We start from the raw sequence: 23049 nt of genomic DNA, 5'->3' as shown, positions 1-23049 counted from the left end.
GCACAACTCTTCAACACTCCAGCTGCTAAATTTAAACATCTTAAACTGTTACTAACTTAACTGCAGTGTTCACTTAACAACTCTGGCAAGAAAGGCCATAAACTGGAGCAAAATTCACTTAACTGTCTTGCTTAGCAACAGATATTTTGGGCTCAACTGTCGTCCTAAGTTGAGAACTACCTGCATTTTGAATTACGAAAAGTGCATTGAATTACAAGAATGTAGCACTTTCCCCCATTAGCCGCCTATGCAGACCTCCTGCAATGGCATCAGCAATATCACAAATGTAGCTGCCTGGCATCTGTCACCCCCAAAATTTCAAAACTATGTGTTAGTTAGAAGGGAACCCAATCCTGAAAAAGCTGCCAGTCCTGGTATTTGGTTGAGGGAAATGAAGAAGAAGGAAGTAGCTAATGAGTGGATTGACTCTGTGTGTGTGCTGAGGTGGGGTGGGGGGACGAGGGCTATAAACATTTGGGTGCATTTCCTTGGCAGAAGCCAGAAAATAGGTGCGGGGCAGTCAGAGGGACCTCTGGGCAGCAGGATGGAAGGGGGGGAGTAGCCTTGTAGAATATGGAAATGAGAAAGAGCATTAAGAAGGGAGAATCCAGATGTTTGCATCGGGTTCTGTCAACCTGTCCAGTTGTGAAGGTGGTCCTATGCCAGGCCCTCGGCCTCTCCAGAGTGCATGCTACACACACACACACACACGGAGCCATTGAGGGCCTTTCCGCTCTTCATGGTCTCATTCTCTTCTTCCCCCAGGGAAAAGCTTTGCATGGCAGATGAGGACTCGCATTCTTCTGCAGGAACTCTGCCAGGCCCCGGGACTTCCCTGCTCTCTTCCTCTGGTCCAGGTCTGACTTCCCCACCCTACACAGCCACTCCAGTTGACCACGATTACGTCAAATGTAAAAAAAGCCATCAGCAGGCAACACCGGATGGTACAGTCCCTGTTCTCAATACTGTCGGCACTTGAAGGTGCTGGACTCCTGGCGGGCGGGTGGGCTCAATTGACGGCTTCCAGGTGGGCGAGGGGTCCAGGGTAACACGGGCAATATTGTCATTCATTAACCCCTTCAGTTTGCCACCACCTCCCCTCTGGCCTAAACAATAGGTGGGTCTAGTTAATGTGCTTTCCTGGGGTCCCAGGCTCGGGGCATTTCCCAGAGGCCCTTCAAAAATCCAAACTTCTTCTCTCGTCCTGAGCGCCCCACATGGGATGACTTCAACTCCCAGGATTCCCAGCTGTCACAGCATGGGCACCCCAGTTCACACCATCCCTTTCTTCTCACGAGTCAGTTTAGTACCATATCAAATGGGTGGCTTGTGCTGCTGCAGCTGGATGGGAAGTGGTTGCTATTGGGATGGGCCCTGATCCACCATGTAGCCTTGCAAGGGTCCGCCTCTGTCATAGAAAGCTCTGCCATCTCTGCCAGGGAGATGAAAGGGAGCGTAGGAGGAGTCTGCCACAGAGCTGCTCAGTCTTCCAAAATGCTCCAAAAGAGTAGACGGGAAGGGGCCTCTGCTTAACATCCACCTGCTTGCTTTGTGGGGCTTCAGTTGGATTTTGGGCATCTAGGTGGCTAGCGCTGCGTTCCTTATCTGGAGAATGCAAAAACAGCCTCACCACCAGGCTGTTTCCTGATCTCTGTAGGCCAAGCAGGGTTTAAGGCTGAGCATGCAGATGTAGCCTTTCCTGTCAATCAAGAAGCAGGGCAAAGTCGCAGGTTCCCTTCCTGTCTTCGGTTGTAGAGATCGCTTGGCTCATTCATTCTTGACATTCATCATAGCTGGAGACGATACTAATGATAGATGCCGATTTAGGAACCTTCTTGCAAATATTCCCCATGAGGATCTGGGTGACCGATCCCATCTCAGCCTTTTGGAATAATTTGGCCCAGAGAGCTGGACATTTGACCTTTGGTGGACCTGGGCCCATTCACTAGGATGCATCACCTGCTCTGCTTCCCTTTGCAAGGAGCTTCAGCATTGTTTTCTTGGCATTTTTGCCACCGTCTACTTATTTTCTCATTTCTTTGTCCATGGTCGCCCCATAAAACTGTTTTTCTGAGAAGCCTTCTCTTCTGGAACATGATCTGTCTCTCTTGCACTATTTGAAAGGCTGGGCTATAGCTCCTTAAATCCAAGCGGCTCATGCTAGAAGGAATGACAAATGAGTGACCACTTTAACTCAAGACAGAGTTTTCCAGGGGTGCTCTCAGGGAACCCTCTCTGAGCAGGGCCAGAGGAGAAGTGAATTTTGGCAAGTCTCAGTGGTGAAACTGCCACAGTTGGGAGGCAGTGAGTTAAGAGAAATCCTGATAACCAAGCCATGTTTCAGTTGGCCATAAATACTTAGCAGTTAAAGATAAAATGTGATTGTAGAAGATCATTAGGAGCCCTAGACCCTGTGAGGGGTTTCTGAGGCTGCTTCTCTCAGCTGGGCCTTTATATGAGCAGAGAGTCCTGGGGTGGTGAGGTCTGGTCTCAAGAAAATTACAGTTAGATTCATCTACTGTATTTTGTGGTGTAGTTCACTAAGATATACAGAGCACTCCTCTCATTTTCCCCCATGAAAGTTTTATGATGTAGGTTGCACTGAGAGAGAGATTAACCCAAAGTGTGCCAGGGCCTCCATAGAAATGAAGGATACAAATGTGCTCCTGGAAATCAGAGAAAGCCCATTAAGGACTGATCACATGTAGTCTGCAATCTACATGGGGTTTGTATGCAGCTCAGAAGACAGAATGAAAGCCTGTTTCTTGTCTTATCCAATCCATGACTGGCTGTAGACATGATTCAGCACCCCACAGCTTCACCTAGGCTGGGTGAATCAGAAGTGTTGAGCTCCGGCTGGTCACCCTCAGCAAGAAACTTTCTGCCTAAATTAAATGGCCCTCAACTCCCATGACCATTAGCCAGCTGAAAAAGTTGACTTGGTCAACGCCCATGGTGTTACTGTCCATTGCCCTGTAAGCCAGTTCACTCAGCAGTGTGTCCCTAACAGGCCTAATGGCTTACTAATAAATATGAGTGTCTTTCTCCAACATGAGAAAAGCCATTTCTATGGCATCAGAATTTCAGTTACAGTTTTCAACTAAACAGATCAAATATGATACATCAGGTTAAGAGTTTCAGAAAATGAGGCTGAAACGTTCAGAGGGATGGGCAGAATCATCTGGTAATGCCAAGAATCATTTCAGTGTCTTTAAATCCTTAAGGAGAATAGGGAGGACTGCAAAAGTGGGGGGGGGAATCCCTCTTATCGTTGCCTCTGCAATGCTCCCCCCTGGTTTGAACATGGAGAGGCTCTGATTCTCAGACCAGTCTGTTCTTTATGGTGATGTCCACAAGATTTGGCTTCTCTCCCTCATTCTGATTGTGACTCAGATCAACCATAGGGCTTTAAGAAAATCACTGTCTTGTCAGCCCAGCCCCATGGTTAAGGTCGGGAAACAGAAATGGACTCCTGCGGACAGAAGCAGCTTGACTTGGCCACATTTGCATTGGATTTTCAGTGACGCAGCCAGAGAGCATGAAAGAATGCCTGCCTTTTATTACTGCAGAATGAGTGAAGACAACTAGAGAAAGCACATCTGATTGAATATGTTAAATGCTAAAGAGAGGCATATCTTGGGCCTGTTTTTGATCAGTGCAGTCCGTTTTATAGAAAGGAATGGGAAGTGCCTAAATTGAAATTGGTTACCCACGGTCAGACCTGACATTTGCCTGCTTTCCTCCCGGCTGCTATGCTGTCCAGCTGCCTTCATCAGTCAGCAGGATCCTGCTTCCCTGGGCCTTGAAGGTATGGAAGGGAAGCCAGTGTCATTCTTGTCACTCTGTACCTTTGTTCTCTCAATCATGGCTGTTTTTGTTCGTTTCTGCTGTTTTTGTATATTCATGCTTTTGTAACCAATATTGCCTGTGTTGCCCTAACCCTGTTAAAAATGATTCATAGACTTTCCTTACCTGCTTGTTGCCCATCATGGCTTGCTTGAACATTACAGCTGCAACTGATGATTTGGCTGTGCAAATGTTGGAAAAGCCCACAATGGCAACAGCCTTCTAGGTTCAGCTGCTGCAACCTGCATTGACTAGACGATGGCTGGGTAGACTTGGGCCTCCTCTCGCTTTTCTGCTGAATCCATTTCTGTTTATTCTTTTCCTGAGCAGTTGTTTTGAATATGCATAAGTTAGTTACATTTTCTGGGAAAAAAGACTGTTTGTGGGTAACAGACAAGTCCATTTGCAGAACTAATTCCATCCCCCTCACTGCAGAGCATCCCCTAAGGCAGTGTTTCTCAACTTTGGCAGCTTGAAAATGGGCTTTGCTAGCATGGGAATTCTGGCAGTTGAAGTCCACCCATCTTCAAATTTCCATGGTTGAGAAACACTGCCCTAAGATGACCATGCCTGACTCATTTCCAAAGTGGGCCTGCCACTTTGGAAATGGGTGTGGCAATCTGCTTCAGGAAACGTTGAAGCTGAGTCAAAATTAGACATTCAGTCTTGGTGCCCCAAAATTGAAGATCTGAGACCAATGGATGCAGATCAGGATGGTCTAAAGCCTGACTGTTTTGACTATATTTTTTTGTTGGGCAGTCACATGCTTTTGTCTCACTTTTCACCTGGGAAGAGCCCACCATGGCTGAATCAGAGGGCTGGGCAGGGTCGGAACAGCTATTTGTCTTTGCTCCATTGGGGGAGGCAATGCTTGCCCCCAAACTGACATCATGTCAAAACTGTATTATAGCCACTGACAGAAAAGAAAAATCAAACACATAACAAGGCATTCAATAAATGATCCTGTGTACATGAGCTTTCCTCTGCAGGAAGTCATTCCATTGTGCCCTTCTCATAGCATTTCCATATTGCTCACACAGTTTCACCCCAGGGAGGACTTAGGGATTTCTGCCACAATATGAGGCTCATATAAAATTGTTCATTACAACTGGCAATATATATATTTTAAACGGATGGAAGACTGTCCTCTTAAATAACTGTCCTCTGGGAACTTTTGGGAATTTTCCCTGCAGGATGAAGAGAGACCCTTAAAGTGAGTCCTTGGAAATCACCCCACATACAGGGAGGATGTGCAAAAATACCAACACTTTGCAGACACCAATCTATAGGATTGGTGGGTATATAATCTAATGCCAGGGCCCACCTTGCTGGTATAGTGATAGACCTGTGAACCCAGTAATATTCAAATTGACTAAAGCAACTTCTATATTTAGTGATCTTTTCTACAGCATATTCTATCTGACCCATGATTTAGGAATAGATGATGTTGATCTCATGGTGCTCGGCCATGTCACTCTTGGTTTCCTAATTTTCTAGGGACCTGATACTGTCTCAACAACTTCTCATAAAGATTGTAGTTGCTATCTTATGTTAATATAAATTTCTCTGCTTTCATTCTTTGATGCTTCGATGAACACTTTTGTAATATTTCCTAATGTGTATACAAAGCTTTCTGTTTGTATGCAAATTTCAGAGGGATGAAGCCTTTTCCCTAGGTTTTATTTACTGCCACTGCACTCTGAGGAGCTGGAGGGAGCAAATGGCTTTAGAGTGTAGAGGGTTCCTTCTTATAGGAAGTGCTTTTCACAACAAAGCTCCACTAGAACCAGCTTACCACTTACAATTTCTCTGTTTCTTAATGACCCTTTCCTCCTCTGGCTATTTTGATCAAGCAAGAAATGGCAGAGCCAAAGCAGACAATTAGCTTCATCACTTCCACGGCTCATAGGAAATAAAAGATATACATCATAATTGGATCAGCAGTTCTCAAAAATGACAGAATAAGCTGAGATCTGCCGAAATCTACCATTTAATTCTGAGCAGAAGTGTTATTTTGTCTTACAACCGGCTGCCAAATCCATTTCCCCTAGTATTTAATTCTTGTGGCAGCAATTTGTTGTGCGAATGTGATTATGACCAGAAAGTAAGATTTCATCCCTTAACATGGGCTCTATCCTGTGTTGGATTGGATTGGGTTTCTCCTCTGGGGTTGGATTGCTTTTTCACCCCTCCCTCCAAGCGTTCCAGGCAGCCTTTCTGTCTAATTTCCCCCTCCATTCCTACAAAGGTTGGACAAGTCTAAATCCAGCCAAACATCTATATATCTGTTTCAATATAGCAGTTAATTTCCAAAATACCATCCTCCAATCTTGCAGAAAAAAGCAGCCCATATTGGCAACAGAAATCCAGGGCCCTTCGCTGGAGGGCAGGTTCTACATAAGAACACTTTCCATGCCACCGTTGAGGCCATCTTAAATGGCTTAGGTTGGGTATTGATACCCGTCCCTACAATTACTAAAAGATTGATAGGAGCTAGATCAAGGAGCTAGAATTCAGAATAAAAGTTGCTTTCCCTAAAGATGAAAAATGACTTAGGATGTTTCCCACCTATGTTCAGGACTGAATTACAGGTGTGTGGGTGAGTTTCCTAGAGAATTGCCACCTCCTGCCCTTGCAAGGAGACATCCTGTCCTGGGACCCTCCTCTCATTCCCTAATACTTTCTGGGCAAACACAGCCAATCTTTTGTTTCCTAGTGTCAGAACAGACTGAATGAATTTTCACCAAGAAAGATAATTTATGGGGAAAATACTCCTGTTCATATCTATATGTGTGTGTTTAGTCCAGCCACAACTAAACATGATCGTTTCCCTGAAGTACCTTGCCAAAAAAAAGAATAAAAAGTAGGCTTGCAGTCAGCTGTTGCTGCAAAATTTCCCCTTAGATCATCATTGACAAGCATCAGTATTGCTTGCTTCCTACTATCCTGCATTTAAGATTGTTTTGGGAGATTTTTGTCAGTCAATGTAGGAGGGAGAGTAGCCAGACCAAGAAGAGTCAAATAGGGAATTAGTCTGAAGTCCCTACATAGGCAGAAGAGAACGAAGTCTGGCCCTCCTTGAATGCCTTGAACCTTATCTAGTCTTACCCACGTGCAAACTGTCAGTCTTCTTCTATGCAGAGGGATGAGCAGGAAAGCAGCTAATTGAACTCTTCAGGTACGGATCTGCTTGTTCGTACCTGACTGCCAATAACTGAGTAGGCCTTGCAGATCTTTGTGTTTTCACTATTCATTGTGGGAGGGGAACCTAATCTAAGACCTTTTTTAGCCCTTTGAAAACTAAGAATTATTTATTAAAATGCTAGGAAGATTTGTTAGACATTTTGGGTTACAACTGCTTATTGAGGGTGGTGTGGTGGAGGGAGAAGAGGCCTGCTTGGTGGGCTCAGCTTTTCCAGAGCCAGTTTAGCACACCCAGGTTGTCTTTTGCTCCTGAATGTCAGCATTTACAATTTCTCTGGTTTGTCAGGACGACCCCCTCCCCCCCATTCTGTAGCTTCTCAGCCATCCTCAGATGAGTTCTCAATTTACCCTTTCATTATAATCATTTCCTTGTAAGTATTAAATGTCACTCTCATTGCTTGCTATACTGTGCACGTCTTTATTTAGTTTACTAATTGAGGATACGATATCTGATAAAAAGGAGCATCTTCCCTAAACGCTTGTAATGCAATAGCTGCTTCCATATTTAAGGAGCCAAGGCCTTTGGCTTTGCTGCAAGGGATTGCCATAGTCACCTGAACGCTAAGAGCTTTAAAATATCCCTGCAGCTACAATTACTTCTAGCTGAATATTTTAAATTGATATACAAAAGGAAGATATGTTAGCGGGCTGCAAGAGAACCTGCATGGTGAAACAAATGAGTGGATGTGTTGCTCTTTGCGCTTACTAGAAACCAAATGCTGAAATGGAGGTGGAGGAGGATGAAAGAAGCCGCTGTTGGGAAAAAGGGGGGGGGGGTTGCTGTCAAAGCCCTGTCTCATTTGTGTCCCTGTTTCTCCTGTGCAGACAGGAGTCAGGACAGCATGGCGGTTGGGCTTTCGGACTCCAATTCCACCCAGGACACCTTTATGGAGCTTGCCAGCCTCCCGGACAGCAACAAGAAGACTTTTCCCGAGGGGAGGCCCTTGGCTTCCTGCTTGGATGCCACAGCACCCGGGAAAGAGAGCCTGGTACCCACAGAGGAGAGGGGTAAGTTGAGCAAGACTGGAGCCTTCGGGCCTTGTGCCAGGGAAGGAAAGCCTCCTTCCTGGGCTTCTGCTGCCAGAAGTGAAAAGGCAAAGCTGGGGCTGGGGGTGCCTCTCAGCTCTCCTTCTGCCTACCTACAGGGCGGTTGGGGATTTGGGTGAGCTGGATCAAAGGGAGGGTGATGTTGCTGATTTTCTGGCCCTGTAGGAAAGCCGGAAGACCCTCTGGGCAGCCCTGACGCCTGCCGTGCTGCGGAACAGAAGCTCTCTCCCCAGGGACCTTGCAAGTTCTCTGCTCCCCCCCTCTCCCAGGGGGACCCGAATAGACCAACGGAGCTCCTCTGCACCAGCCAGTTTGCCCAGGGCCTCCCCACAGACCTGGAGGAGCAGCGCACTTTTCTGACTGAGCACTGCATAGCCGCCTTCCACCTCTGCCTCAGCCGCTTCCCTCAGCACTACAAGAGTCTCTACCGTCTGGCCTGCCTCTATGCCTACAGCCCCACCCATAAGGTAGCAGGGGGTGGGGTGTCTGCAAATGTAAGGGTGGGGAGACAAGGCCAGAACAATTAGCCTTTCACAGACGGAGAAAACGTCTGTTGACTTACCTGAACAGTCCTTCTATGTGCGCTGCAAGGAGAATCCAAGCATGGGTTAACTTTGTCCATTAGCCTAGAGACTGAGTTATGAAATTGCTGGCCACGCCTCCTCTGACTGGAAGGGTTCAATTTTGTACGAAGGCTCAGCTGAATTAAAAGATGTAGATTTTATCAATTCAGAATGCAAATGAGGTAGTTCCACAAATCAAGAAAGGTCTCACGTCCCAAATACCCCTGGACCAGCCGAAGCGAGGGTGGAGTGGATTCTCCTCGCAGTGCACATAGAAGGACCATTCACATAAGTCAACGGTCGTTCTGTGCGCTGCTTGCCGTTAGAACCTTCTGAAGGACCCGCTGCCCAAAGGAGGCCTCTGCCGAGGCAAACACATCTAATTTATAATGTCTGACAAAGGGCGACGGTGATGACCAGGTTGCTGCCCTGCAAATCTCCTTAACCGAGGCTTGAGTGGCCCAGGCCGCCGAGGTGGCCGCGCTCTTGGTGGAATGAGGAGTGGTGCGCCTGGGAACAGGTTTAGATTGAGTCTCGTAGGCAAGGGCAATGCATGCTTTCAGCCAACATCCAATGGTGTTGGAGGACACTTTCTGTCCCATAGTTGATGGCTGAAAAGAAACGAATAAGGCTTCAGATCTTCTGAATGAAGCGGTTCGTTTCACATAATGGTGAAGTGCCCTGCGAACGTCAAGATAGTGCCATTGTCTCTCCCGCGGGAGCGATGGCCGCTGACAGAAGTCCGGGAGAATGATCTCCTGCGCCTGGTGAAACCACGAGTTGACCTTGGGGAGGAATGTCAGATCCAAGCAAAGGACCACCCTGTTTGGGTGAAAAATACAGAGTTCCTTGCAGACCAACAGGGCTGTGAGCTCCGACACCCTCCGAGCTGAAGTAATGGCTACAAGAAAGGCAGTTTTAAGGGTCAACAATCTGAGACTAACTGAGTGGAGGGGCTTGAAGGGCTCCATGATAAAAGCCTGTAGTACCACAGCCAGATCCCACGTGGGATAGTGCTGGATGACTGGGGGTTTGAGGTTTGAAACCTCTTTAAGAAATGACTGTACCCGTGAATGGTGAGACAAAGAGCGCCCATGTCCGCCGCCGATGACCGTTGATAGAGTAGCAACCTGGCGACGCAGAGTGTTGGGAGTAAGTCCTTTATCCATACCTGTCCGTAAAAACTCGAGTACTTGTAGCACAGAGGCTGAAACAGGGTCAATGTTGGCTCTGTGGGCCCACCCGCAGAAGGCTCTCCAGGTGGCCTTGTAGTTCCGTGTTGTGGATGGACATCAAGGTGCCTGGATCATTTTTATGACCTTAGTCAAAAACTTTGTTTGATCAAGATTTCCCTTTCAAGTCCTACACGGCTAATTGTAAGTCATAGCAATAGCAGTTAGACTTATATACCGCTTCATAGGGCTTTCAGCCCTCTCTAAACAGTTTACAGAGTCAGCACATTGCCCCCAACAATCCGGGTCCTCATTTTACCCACCTCGGAAGGATGGAAGGCTGAGTCAACCCTGAGCCAGTGAGATTTGAACCGCCGAACTGCAGCTAACCGTCAGCTGAAGTGGCTGCAGTACTGCACTCTACCCACTGCGCCACCTTGGCTTGGGGGCTCGGATGATATAGCGCCCCCTGGGAGAGAGAGATCTGATCGTCCGGTATTCTCAAGAATGAGAGATAGACAGATTTAGTAAGTCAGTGTACCAGGGACGCCGTGGCCACATTGGGGCAACTAGCAGCACCTCCACCCGTTCCGCCAGTATTTTCCGAATGACATGTGGGATTAGTGGAAGAGGCGGGAATGCATAAAGTAGCCTGGGGGCTCTCGCAAAGAAGCGTGGGAGGTAAGTATTGTGGGGTTGCGCAAAGAGGTGCACGTCTGGGTGGCCGAATCTGAGGGATAGCTCCTGGAACAGGGCCGGGGATAGACTCCACTCTGTCTGATCCACCGTTTCCCTGCTCAGCCAGTCCGCTTGGACATTCGTGGTCCCCGAGATATGCTCCGCTCGTATTGATAGAAGATGTCTCTCCGCCCAACAGTGGAGTCTTTCCGCTTCCAACATCAGTGACGTGGACCGTGTGCCTCCCTAGCGGTTGACATGCGCCTTGGAGGCCACGTTATCGGTGAGGACCAGCACATGGCTGGCCCTGACCAAGTCCTGAAAGTTGAGAAGTGCCAACCGGATGGCGCGCAGCTCCAGCCAGTTGATGCTGTTCCTGAGCTCCTATGAAGTCCAACGATCCTGAGCCACCTGGTCGAATGAGTGCGCCCACCCCACCCCCCCATCCGTACAGGCTCGCATTGGTCGTTACCACAATCCGGTCCGGCTCCTTTTTTATTTTTTTTATTTTATTAGTTTTATTACAAACAACACACACACAAAAAAACATCATCTGTCATAACATCTTGTAGAAAGCGTATCCATTGGTCACAAGTACATTTCGTGTGTTCTGTCCACAATCACATATATTCCATTCAGTCTAAATTGTTCATGTTAAAAATTTATATATTTTACTATCACCATATCACAGTTTTCATTTAGTTAAGATTTCGAAAACACAGCCACCTGTTGGCATTTTTTTCCCTTTCCCCCAGTTCCAGTCAATATGCCATATCTCTATATCCTTATAACACGTTCTAAAAAGAAAAAAAAAGAAAAAAAGAAAGAAAAAATAAAGTCAATTAGTAGGACATCTTATATTTCCTCTCTCTAACATATCTTTGTTATTATTATAGTTAACTAAGGGTTATTTACATTTTTTTCTCCTCTTCTCTCCACAAACGCAAAAAGCAACAATCTCTGAACAAAAATCTATTAATATGTGTTAACGAAATGACCATTTAAAATCTAAGACAATCTAAAGAAAAAAGAAAAAAATATTGACATTTCTAATTAATAATCACCAAAGTATATGTTAACCTTCCCTTTTGTTTTTATAGTTGAAAGACAGGGAGAAAAAAACCCCAATTGTTTGCCATTTCTACTCCAAATTAAAATTTCTAATTGAAAATCTCCAAGATGTGCATTAACATTCCCTTTTATTATTATAATTAGAGAAAGACAGAGAAGGAAAGAAAAAAACAACAGTTGTTTGCTATTTACATCACGTCACCTCTTATTCTAATCCAAATTATTTATAGCTTCATAAGAAGGTCTAAAGCACAAATTTATAGGTTTTATCATTCCACCAGGTCTCAGTTGCAATTTGTGGCCTGGTTATTTATCCTAATTAAGGTTATCCTTTCATTGTTAATATGATATATTACATGTTAGCGACTAAACATTCAATAATAATCTATAAGAGTCTACAAAAAACTAACATCCCTACTTATTAACCATCAAAAATTAACTAATTTTTATCATCAATTGGCATTATCAACCAGTGTCCTTCCAGTAGCAAAATAAATCTTTCTCTCTCGCCAGCAGCTGTGTCATCTCTCTTATTAAAATCTTTTCAGAATTTATAATTTCTCGCCGCACTCTGTAGCTTGAAGGATCTCTCATGTAATTTTGTCACTTGTTGTTATTAACGTAGGCTTAACTTTGGTTATCAAACTTGTTTCTGGATATATTTGTCTTCTTAGTTCCATATTTTCCACTCTTTTTTCCCTCCTGCATCTTAAAGTTGAAAGAAAGGCTCCAAGTTGTCGAAAACACTTTTCCAGCTTCCCTCCTTTTCACTTTCGCTCGTATTTAGTCCATTAATAGATTCATCTGACATCTTGTCTTTTATTTTCTATATTTCCATTCTCTTCTTTAATCTCTGGGGCTCTAACCCCCTCCTCTTTAACTGTAGCACTCCATAAACTGTCCCATTTCTTGTCAAATCTCTTAAGTCCTTCTGCAATATTTTGAAGTCCAGCCAGGATGTTTTGGATTATTAAATTTTCTGCCTCTGAATATTGATCCATTTTTCAAAATGCAAAGAAATATAAAGGGGAAAAAATAGGAAGAGGAATCTGCCACTCTAGCCTGTCAAAATTTTAGGAAATGTGTCTGTATTTATTTTGAATCTTGAACACCAGTTCTTTCAAGATTTTTTAAAATAGGAGGGTTTTTATTCTTGCTTATCTTTTTCCTTCTCTTGCCAAAATATTTACCAGAAGCACTAACAAAAACAAGTTTCGTGCTTTTCAAGTTTTTCCAAACCCTTCCATTGCAAGGTCAGTGAAACCAAGTGGAGCAGAACAAAAGATACATTGTAACCAAAACAGAAACAAAGTTCAGACTTTGGCTTCCAGGTGGCAGACTCAATAATTAGTGGTTTTAACCAATAGAAGAAGAAAAAATGTTGAAGTAAGAAAATAAGTTTAATTTAGCCAACAAAAAAATTAGGGTAGTAAAAAGGAAAAAAATAGAAAAAAAAGAAATCAGTCCATAGACTACAAGCAGGGAGATAGGAAATGTTGCAATTACTTCAATCCACAAAACATTGTTACTAACAAGAGCAGGAAATTTTCTAATAACAGTCGTTTTATTCTTACTTTGGGGACTGGATGTTTTGTTTTTTTTTAAGTTTCTTAACACAGATCTTCTGAAAGTAAAAAAGAAAAGAAAAAAACTCTCACCAGATGGAACGCTTTCGTTTCGTCTCTTCCTTCAGGAGTGGTCTCTGACTATGCCAGCCTGGGGGTTGCCTATTTGTCCTCAGTCGGAAGCACTACCCTTGGGTCAAACAGGGACTTTGCGATGTCCCTGTGACCAGCAAGGCTTTGGTTTCCCTGTCGCCGTCTCTTCAGGACGGTTTAGGTCCTACCAGACCGTCCAAAGACAAAAGTTTCATCGACAGACCCGGACTGTTGGGTCTGTGCGATGTGTCATCACGACGTGGCTCCTCCCTCTCCCTGGTCCAGCTCCTTGAAGAGGGACCCCTGGCTCAGATTGGAGGCCTTTCACCAGTGGAGTGATGTGTACACCTTGGGTGAAATTTGCACCTTGACTTGGGAGTGGCTGGTGTGTGCCCTCCAGAACGAGAGAAGGAACCACTGGAGGGGACGAGCATGGAAACTCGACCAGGGGACAATGTCTTTGCACAAAATCATTTTTCCCAGAAGCTGGGAAAGCACAGCTAGCGGTATTAGTCTCTGACTTTGAATGTGACTCACCAGCGACAGGATGCTGCTGCGCCGTTCCGGAGATAATGCCACCTCGCATGTGACAGAGTCTATTAGAGTCCCGAGATGTAGAAGTCTCATCGTTGGCTGAAGATGGCTTCTCAGAAAATTCAGCACAAACCCGTGGTGCTGCAGATAGTCGATAGTCGTTTGAAGATCCCAAACTGCCTGTGGACTCAATGAGGAGAGAATCAAGATATCGTCAAGATAACAATTTACTCTGACCGGTAGGGAGCGCAGATATGTGGCTATGGCTGCCAATAGTTTGGTAAAGGTGCACGGGAGAGGCTGAATGGTAGGGCCTTGTATTGAAAATGGCGGCCCGCAAAGTGGAACACATGGTTGGACAATACCAGGTCTTGAAAGTCACGGAGAGCTAGGCAAATCGCTCGAAGCTCTAGCCAGTTGATGCTGTTTCGCAATTCTTGGGCATTCCAGCGACACTGCGTCACTTGGTCCAGGGCATGGGCTCCCCATCCGAATAGACTCACATCTGTTGTTACTACCACGCTGTCCAGCTCCTTGAAAAGGCACCCCTCGAGGATATTTGAAGAAGCCCACCAACAGAGCGAACGCAGTACCTTGGGGGTCAGATGGACCTTGGTCTGTGAGTGGCTGGTGTGAGCCCTCTGAAAGTGGAGCAAAAACCATTGGAGAGGGCGTGCATGGAACCTGGACCATGGAACAACGTCTATGCACGAGATCATCTCCAGCAGTTGGGATAGGACCACGAGGGGAAGAGAACGCTGTGATTGCACTTGACTCACCAGGGTTTGAAGGCTTCGGCGCCTTTCGTGAGATAGCGATACCACCCACCGTTGGGAGTCAATGACGGTCCCAAGATGGAGGAGGGACATGGTTTGGTCAAATGGCTCTTTGGATAGTTCAGAATGAAGCCATGGAGTTGCAATGCTTGGATCGTGGTCTGCAAATCCTTGCCATATCTGGGGAAGATGATAGGATCAAGATATCGCCTAGGTAGCAGTTGACCTTTATCGTGATTGACTGGAGAGATGCCGCTATCACCAACAACAACTTTGTGACGTTCCACAGGGCCAATGAAAGGCCAAATGGGAGGGCGCAGTATTGGAAATGGTGCCCCGCAAACTGGAATTGCAAGAACCTTCGATGAGACGGGTATATTGGCATGTGGAGGTATGCCTCCTTGATGTTTACAGAGGTCAGTAGGTTGCCTTGTCTGATGCAGGCCAGAATCCTGTTGAGCGACTGCATTTTGAACCTCTGGTATTTCAGGTAGAGATTGAGCCGTTTCAAATCTAGGATCGCCTGTCATCCGCCCGAGCTTTTGGGGACCAAGAAAAGGACGGAATAGAAACCTAGTTTCTCCTGTCCCTGAGGTACCCTTTCCATAGCATTTATGGAATTCAGATGTTCGATTTCAGAATCCATCAGGCGCCTCTTTACCTGACACCTTGGTACGGGACACCTGATGAAATGTCGCGAGGGAATAGTGAGAAATTCCAGCGTGAGGCCCAGTCTCACTGTCTGAAGGGCTCACGTGTCCAAGGTGGTTTCTGCCCATTGAGGGGCAAACGAAGTGAGCCGCCCGCCAATAGGTCCCACCTCGTGTGAGTCACCAGTATCTGCGAAAGGACCAGTTACCGCTCTCATGAAATGGCCATCGGGCCTGCTGTTGCTGACCCTGTTGGCAGCCCCTGTCCCTAGGCCTGAGCGGTCCTGACCTCTGTCCTCAGTCTGAGGGAACGGTCTGGAATAGGGAGGGACATAGGGGGCAGTGGTGTACCCGGAGTCTCCAGCCCGAAAGGGCTGCCTTCTGTGATATGGTTGCTGCCTTCTGTCTCCACGCCTAGTAGTTGATGGAAGCACCTTGCGTTTGTCCCTATTTTCGATCAAAATAGGATCCAACGTCGCTCCAAATAGAGGGCCCCTTTTAAAAGGGGTAGAAGCCAGGCGCCACTTGGAACATAAATCAGCTTGTCAATGGTGAAACCAGAGGAGCCTGCAGGATGCCACGTTGGAAGCTACCGCACAAGATGTGAACTTGGCTGCCTTGAGTGTAGCATCTGAAGAGAACTCTAGCACTGCCACCAGCTTATTTACATCCTGGTGTAGGCGTAGGTCATCAGGAGGAAGCCTAGACTGCACCTGTTGCAACCAAACCAGTGAAGTTCTATTAAGGAAAGATGCTGCTGTGGCCACCCGTAACGCCCAGGCAGCCGCCTGGTGTGTTTTGCAAATTACCAGTTGGCCTTGCGGTCCTCGGCCTTAAGGCCCTCCAAAATCTCAGAAGGAATCAATGCCGGGAAGGCCAATGCTGATACTGGGGGGGTCCACAGTAGGAAACTGAAGGAGCTCATCCAGTTCAGGCGTGGAAGCGTAAAGCTTCCTGTCCCCAATACTAGGAGGGGGAACAGCCGGGGACAGGAATGGCATCCTGCTCCTGCACTTGCTCTGTGAAAAAACAGTCAGTGGAATCAAGTACCATGGCCGTGCTAGCTTGAGTGGTGGCACCACCCATCTTGGTAGTTGCCTTAGTCTTGTACAAAAGTGATTTGAATAAGGCGGGCTGGAAAAAGCTGGTGTATCTTGCACTGGGCCATCGTCATCCGACAATTCTAGGGCAGGAACTTCTTCCTCCTCACCCAGGATAGAACCTTCGCTGTAGGCCGAAGGTGGAGCCAAAAGAGGATCAGCCTGAGAAATGGAAGGGTCTCTGGCAATGTTAAGAGAAAGGGGGTGCTGGGCTCTGCGCTGCAATTCCGCATTTACCCTCTGAGAGATGGCTGCAGAAATCATATTATGCAGTTCTGGGGGCAGATCAAATTCGAGCCCATCCCTGGCCCTGAGGCCTGCTGCCGTGGGCGTAAACGTGGCCGCGGGTGCTGAGAATGGGGGCGTTTGGCACGTGGTCGGGCCTCTGATAGGTAAGTCAGGGGTAGACAGGAGCCCCAAATCCCCTTGGTCCGCACCCCTCCCCAGTGGTGTGGGGAGATTGGGGGACCAGCCCTGGATTCCCGCTGGAGGAATCGAGGGGAGAGGAGAGTGGCGCTCGGCCACTAAGGTAGGAGGTGATCTGGTGGTAGGCCCAGGAGCTAAGGCCAAAGACTTGGCCTCCTTCTTGCACCTGGCAGAGCTATCCAGGGCTGCAGAGGACAAGCACAGTTTTTGCTTAGAGGCCCTAGTGGTGGTCCTACCCACCCTAGTGCTGGGCCCAGTGACCTCAGAGTGCAGTGGAAGGGAGCCGTGAGATCCCTTGCTGCCTCCAGATGCTGACTGATCGGCCATAATAATAATAATCACGGGAGGGAACGGGAGTGATTTGCAAAGGCTCAAGAACAATTGAAACCAGGGTAAACCTCTGCAAATTGGCGAGCTGACGGTGGTAAGCGATGGCGGCTAACCGACCTCTATAGCAAGATGACTCACTCCGTCCTGAATGCAAGTGAGCATACAAGGCAAGCTCCACCCCCTCTTGCCTTGTTTCGGCGCAAAAGTGCCAACGGCTAAATTGGGCGGCATCAGGGTCCACGTCGGTGCGAAATTCAAAGTTGCCTTCAAAATGGCTGCCGTCTTTCCCCGCCCAGAGGGGGGGAGGGGGACGGAACGCCCGGCTCCCAATGGCACGGTTAACTCACCCAAGCCGCGGCAATGGTTTCAAGTGCCAAGAAACAATGTTCCCTGGCAAAGGATTGTGTCCGCGTCCGCTAGAGGCAGGACCACACTGCCACCCCAGGGTAAGCAGAGGAAACGGAATGCGGTAACAGCAGGTTGCCGGGCCCCACCCTGACACGAGAGCAGCGAACCGATTCTCACCACGGCCACTGATCAGGACAGAAAGCGGCGAACCGACTCTCTACTGATTCTACTTTCCAAATCTTCAGCCCATACAAACTTTTGGCGACTTTCCTGCGGCCGCTAGAGTCGCAAGAAAAACATGATCTTATTATCAGGCAACACGAACACCACAAACCTTAGTCAAACGAATCAAAGGCAGAAATCCAAGTCAAATGAGCTAATTTGTCTATTATCCTAGAGGAGAGAAAAAATTTGCATCTCTTTAAGGCTGGACTGAGTTAAAAAACTGTCCCATTCAGAGGAGGCGTGGTCAACAATTATGTAACTCTAGGCTAATGGACAAAGTTAACCCATGCTTGGATTCCCGAAGCAGCGCACAGGAGAAGGGTCCCACATACTGACTCCCCCATCCCTATTGCTGGCCACCTTAATTAAAACCATTATTGGGCCAAGAAGAGAAAGCTGTGGACACCTTGTGTCCCTCTATCCTCTCCAGGGCACAAAAGAAGGTAGTGCCCAGGCTGGCACATGTGCAACGAGAGGCTGAGCCCATCACAGAATATGAAACAACCTCCCGACATTATCCCTGCCCCCATGTCTGCCCTTCCAGGCAGGGACCTTCTGTACCAAATAACAGAGGGAAGACGTTTGGTATGCAAGGGATGAAAACCCGCCTTAGCAGCCAGAAGCAGGACGGAGAGTGCGGAGTGTCTTTGGGACATCTTATCACTAGGAGAAAAACTGTCCCCAGGAGGTGATGGAGGCTGTACTGTACCCAGCTCTCTCAATGAGGAATGAGATCTATGGTTCTGAAGACTGAATTTTGTCCCCGGGAGCCCCCATTACCTTCCCCATCCCCACCTTTCAGCTTTGCCCAGAGATGGGAAATGTGTGCATTAGGTCAAGAGGTGGCACTTTGGGGAATTTTGAAGGAGGGAGGGGTGGAAAGAGGGGCTGCAGCAGCTGCCACCACTCTGGCTTCTCCTTCCTGCCAACCAATTTGTTCTTTTCTTGCACTCTGTCCTATATAGAATCTGCCGTGGGCGCGCGATGTGCTGCTAGGCAGCAGTTTCCCCTGGCAGCAGCTGAGGCACATGCCAGCACAGGGTCTCTTCTGTGAGAGGAACAAGACCAACTTCTTCAACGTAAGTGGACTGCGTAGGCTACAGACAGGGTGCGAAATTTCTCTGGCTTTCCCCAGTTGCTTGGTTTTTTTGCAGGTAGGCCAGGACCCAGCAAGACCGCTCCATCCTGGACAGTTACCTCCTTGCCCCACGCGCAGCTCTGGAGCTGCTCCTTTCCTGTTGGGCAACAAGAGGGAGAGCCTTGAGCAGTTTTGTCTGGCCTGTGACTTGGCTGAGCAGAGCAGTACCTGTGTTTATGTCTCCCAGAACAAGGCATTTCATACTTCCCTACTACAAATGAACTAATGGCAGGAATTTGGAAGTATTTCAGCCCCTTCTATGGAGAGCAAAGAAAAATATTTTAAGTTTTATGAGGGTGCTCTCCAAGTCATGGCCTTGAGAGCAGTTGATCTGAATTGCCTGGCACAGAAGTCCAGTTCCTAAAATGCCATTGTGGGAGGAGAGTTGCTACTTTGTGGCACAGGAGGTTTCTATCCAGTTACACAGACCAGCGGGAGGCAGGAGCTGCGTTGCCACTTCTACCCTTTGGGACTCTTTAGAGTACATGCCCTCTCATGGACCTTTGCCCTTTAGATGAGTATAGACAGCGTGTTAGTATAGACAGGGCGACTTTTCAGTCGCATGGAAGGGGAGCTGCAGATGGGTCCGGAAAATGCCAAAAACTAGGAAGCTTTCTTGCTTCTCAATTGGTCCTGGTTACAAAATGTGAGAATGGAGCATAAGGAAAATGATATTTTCCAGGAAACATAATGTATGGAAATGTGTAATTGTATGAACACCGGAAAGCCACACAGAGCCTTCTCTGCACTCTTTCCAGAGTCTCGACATCTTTTTAAAATCATGGAGCCAGGTACCACCTATACTACCAGTAGTTCCCAAATCGTAACCACATGACCATATGGGGATACTGTCACAGTTGTAAGTTTGATGAGCAGTGCTAACAACTTCTGAAAGGAAGTTGTTCCACTGATTGATTGTTCTCACTCAATTGAACTGCAAAAGAAAGAGCTCTGGAGGGCTTTTGATAGCTTTACTCCAGCAGTTGGACTTCCCCTTTCTAAAGGCTGAGCTGGAGCCCCCTAGTCAGTTCAGCCTGGGAGAGGCAGAACTAGCAGGCTGAAGTATAGCAGAGTCTTCGTCTGCCTATCTAATGCTGTCTGGAGGTTTTTCTGGGGTCCCCTCCTGGAGGCCCTCAGGCAGTGGCGTGGAGCGCTGTCTATGAGGAACAGGAGGCAAGGGGCAGCAGAAGTGGGAAGGGAAAACCATAGGGTCCAAGAACCCAGAGTCTCGCATCCAGCCAGCTTCCCCCCCCCCCAGTCCATCCCCCCCCACCCCATGTCATCCCGCCGCGCCAAGAAGCTTTGGGGCCTAAGGAGCCTGCCGGCTCGCTCCTCTTGAAGCGCCTCTTCCCTGCCTTAATGTGCTTTTGGATCGGCGAGATGAGGGGCAGCTTCTCCCATCGATTCCCGTCCGCGGCGCTTGTGCGCTATGGGGTCTCTGGGCTCGTTTTGGGGCGGCTGCAGAAACTGGTACCGAGGGCGGCCCGACTGCAGCTGTTCCTGGGTCGTCCGGCGCGGGCTGGGTCGGCATCAGTCAAGTGAGGCTCTACATACTGGCCTCCTGCCTTCCTCCCGAGGAGGAGCTCGAAGGGCAGCGTGAAAAGGCCGCGGGTGCGAAGCCGGTTGTGCCGCCGAGGCCGCCGCTTTCGCAGCCTCGTAGCGGCCGCGCCGAACAGGTGCCGCGGGGGTGGGAGGCGCACCGGGGGCTTCGGGAAGGCGCCGTCTCCCCGGGGCGCTCCAGGCGAAGCGGGAGGACGCGGCGGCGTTACAGCTGCGGGCAGACGGAGCGCAGCGCCGCTCTCCTTCGGCTCCCGCGGGGGCGGCGCAGCGGGTCGCGGCGGCTTTGCTGGGGAGGTAGGCGGCGCGCAGGACGGGCCTGGGCGGGCCGGTACCGGGGAGCTTAGTTCGCGGGGCCAAGCCGGGCGCGGAAAGAGGCGGCCACAGTCCGGCAAAGGGTGTCGCGGGGCGAGGCCGCGGCGGCTTCGTCTTCCCCCCGCGGCCTCGGAGCCACTCACGGGCGCCGTCCGGAAGCGGCCGCAGTAGTGGCGGCGGAGGCGGTGCCACAACAGCCCCTCACCGTGTGCGCGCCTCGCCTGGCCGCTCTTCGCGGGGCGCCCTTCGCCTCCGTCCGAAATGGTGAGCGGCCGGGAGGGGAGGGGGCTTCGCGGCCGCTCCCTGAGAGGGCGGCGGCGGCGGCAACTGAAGGGCCAGTAGGCCGGTCTCGCCCCCGCCGCGCTCGCTTCCTTCCTGGGCTGCTCCGCTTCGAATTCCGAGCGGCGGCCCTCCCAAGCGCTCTTTGCGGCCGCTTCTCGGCGAGCCCCACTCGGGCATCCCCGAGCCTTTTTCACGTACAAGCCGGTTTTCAGTGCCCGGAAGTAGATTGGCCCGCAGGACCAAGGGGCCCGGGAGTCGAGAGAGGGCTGGGGGGGGGGGGCTCCAGGTGACCGAGCCCTTTCAATGATTGGAGCCCCTGGAGTGCAGCGTCCAGTCGTGTGAACAATCTTCTGGCCCTTAAGAGACCCTCAAAGGCAACCGGGGCCCTTCCAAAGCATCCTGAGAACCTCTGAAGGACGACAGGTCTCCTTTGGATCCTCAGCTGCCATTTCCCTCTCTGGATGCAGGACAGGTCCCTCCATTACTTCCCCTGAATTAGCTTTAAGCAGGCCTGGCCCTGGTCTTCCCCGGAATTGTTACCAGCTGCTTAGCTGACATTTGCGATAGTGGCTTACCTGTTTCTTCCACAAATAACCACAGTTAGCTAGGACGCAAATAATCAGAGTTCTCTCCCTTTATCTCTTTAAGCTTGAATAGCTGAGTTCAAATCAGACTTTCTGCAAGCACACATGCCTTGTGCTGGGTAAGGCGATTAGCAGTGACCATGTTTTCTCAGTGGCCACCTGAGCCGCAGCTAGAGACTAGATGGGGAAGCCAAGGGGCAGGATCCTCTGCCTGCCAGAGGCAAAGGAGGAAGTGCATGCCCCATTAGTGACTGTCTCCTCTTGCTTTCTGTGCAGGGAATATGGCGCATCCCTGTGGATGAAATTGACCGTCCTGGTAGCTTTGCCTCTCATATGAACCGCTCCATTGTTCTGCTGCTGAACGTGCTGTCCCAGCTCAAAGATTACCCCACTTTGCTGAAAATCTCCTCTATGCTGCAGAGGACCCCTGACCAGGGAAAGTGAGTGCCCTGAAGAGGGGAACTTCCCAGGCTTTGTTGATGGGGGGGTGGGAGGTTTCTCCCTGTGCAAATGGCCTCCCCAGTTCCAGAGCTATCCCCACAGGAAGGGAAGGGAAGTCCTTCTTGGTAGCATTTACAAAACCAAGGATGGCTTTCCTTGTGTCACCTGTTCCTTCCTGAGCTGGGAGTCGAGGTTTGTGGCTGGGAACCCCAAAGAAGCAAAAAAAAACAAACAAACCCGGAGATCAGAGCCTAGTACACCCAAGGGCTTCTGTGCTTCACCCCAGTTATCTTGTTTCTCCCTCTGATTAAGGAGTTGCCCATATAATACATATACACATACACACACACACACACACAGACACACACACACAGACACACATATAAAACTCCTTAATCGGGGAGAAATAAGATAGTTATTTTTTCATTTTTATAACATAATCACATGTATACTATTACATAGCTAACATTGTATTGTATTATTAAATGTTTACATCAATTCGTCTTACCATCAACTTCCAAAAACAATTATTAGCTCTTCTGCTCCATACACCATATTTGTGCTTTATCATCACTTTCTTCTCCCTCTCTCTTCCCCCTCCCTACCTCCTTTCTTACCTCTGACATCCTTTACTTCCCCTTCCTCTCTCCTCCTCTCTCCCCTTTCCACTCCTCCTTTCTCTCGTCTCCCCCCCACTGCCCTCTCTCCTATCCCTCTCTTCTTCCCTCTCTCTCCTCTATTTCCCACTCTTCATCTGATTTACTTGATGTATTTCAGCTTCTGAGCAAGCTTCATTTTATGTTGATGGTATTTATAATTCCTTTTTAATATATATATTTAATTTTAACATATATCTTTCTCCTTTTTTTAAAAAATAGAACAAAAAAGTATACATATATAGTCATTGTGCTTTTAAACAAACACAGAGACACACACACACACACACACACACACACACACCAGTCTAATTTTGGTCGCGATGTAGACCTGGTTACAATTCCCAGCTATTATCATTATACATCCTTACACGCCCCCAATTTGTGATTCTGTCTTTAAATCTCAATAGTTTCCCATTGTAAGTATATTTCATGTTCCCTTTCCAAT

At 48.4% G+C, this 23049-nt stretch overlaps 1 protein-coding gene across 6 annotated transcripts in view; it reads left to right on the top strand.

The window, feature by feature from the left end:
* The window catches only part of CABIN1 (calcineurin binding protein 1), a 130864-nt gene that overhangs the window by 90303 nt on the left and 17512 nt on the right, over positions 1-23049 (top strand). For 4 of the 6 annotated variants that reach the window (XM_087705945.1, XM_087705950.1, XM_087705948.1 and 1 more), the window contains 6 exons: positions 766-944; positions 3764-3808; positions 7876-8058; positions 8263-8564; positions 18594-18707; positions 21781-21944. In XM_087705945.1, the coding sequence (XP_087562071.1) occupies positions 766-944; positions 3764-3808; positions 7876-8058; positions 8263-8564; positions 18594-18707; positions 21781-21944 (987 nt within the window). The remainder of the gene's footprint in view (positions 1-765; positions 945-3763; positions 3809-7875; positions 8059-8262; positions 8565-18593; positions 18708-21780; positions 21945-23049) is intronic. The other 2 variants (XM_087705947.1, XM_087705946.1) reach the window with 2 other exon arrangements.

Source organism: Thamnophis sirtalis, unplaced genomic scaffold (assembly GCF_051295495.1).
Source record: "Thamnophis sirtalis isolate CommonGarterSnake01/CBP01778 unplaced genomic scaffold, rThaSir2_p1.2 scaffold_2, whole genome shotgun sequence".
NCBI classification, from domain to species: domain Eukaryota; kingdom Metazoa; phylum Chordata; class Lepidosauria; order Squamata; family Natricidae; genus Thamnophis; species Thamnophis sirtalis.
This window is presented reverse-complemented; position numbering and strand designations above follow the sequence as displayed.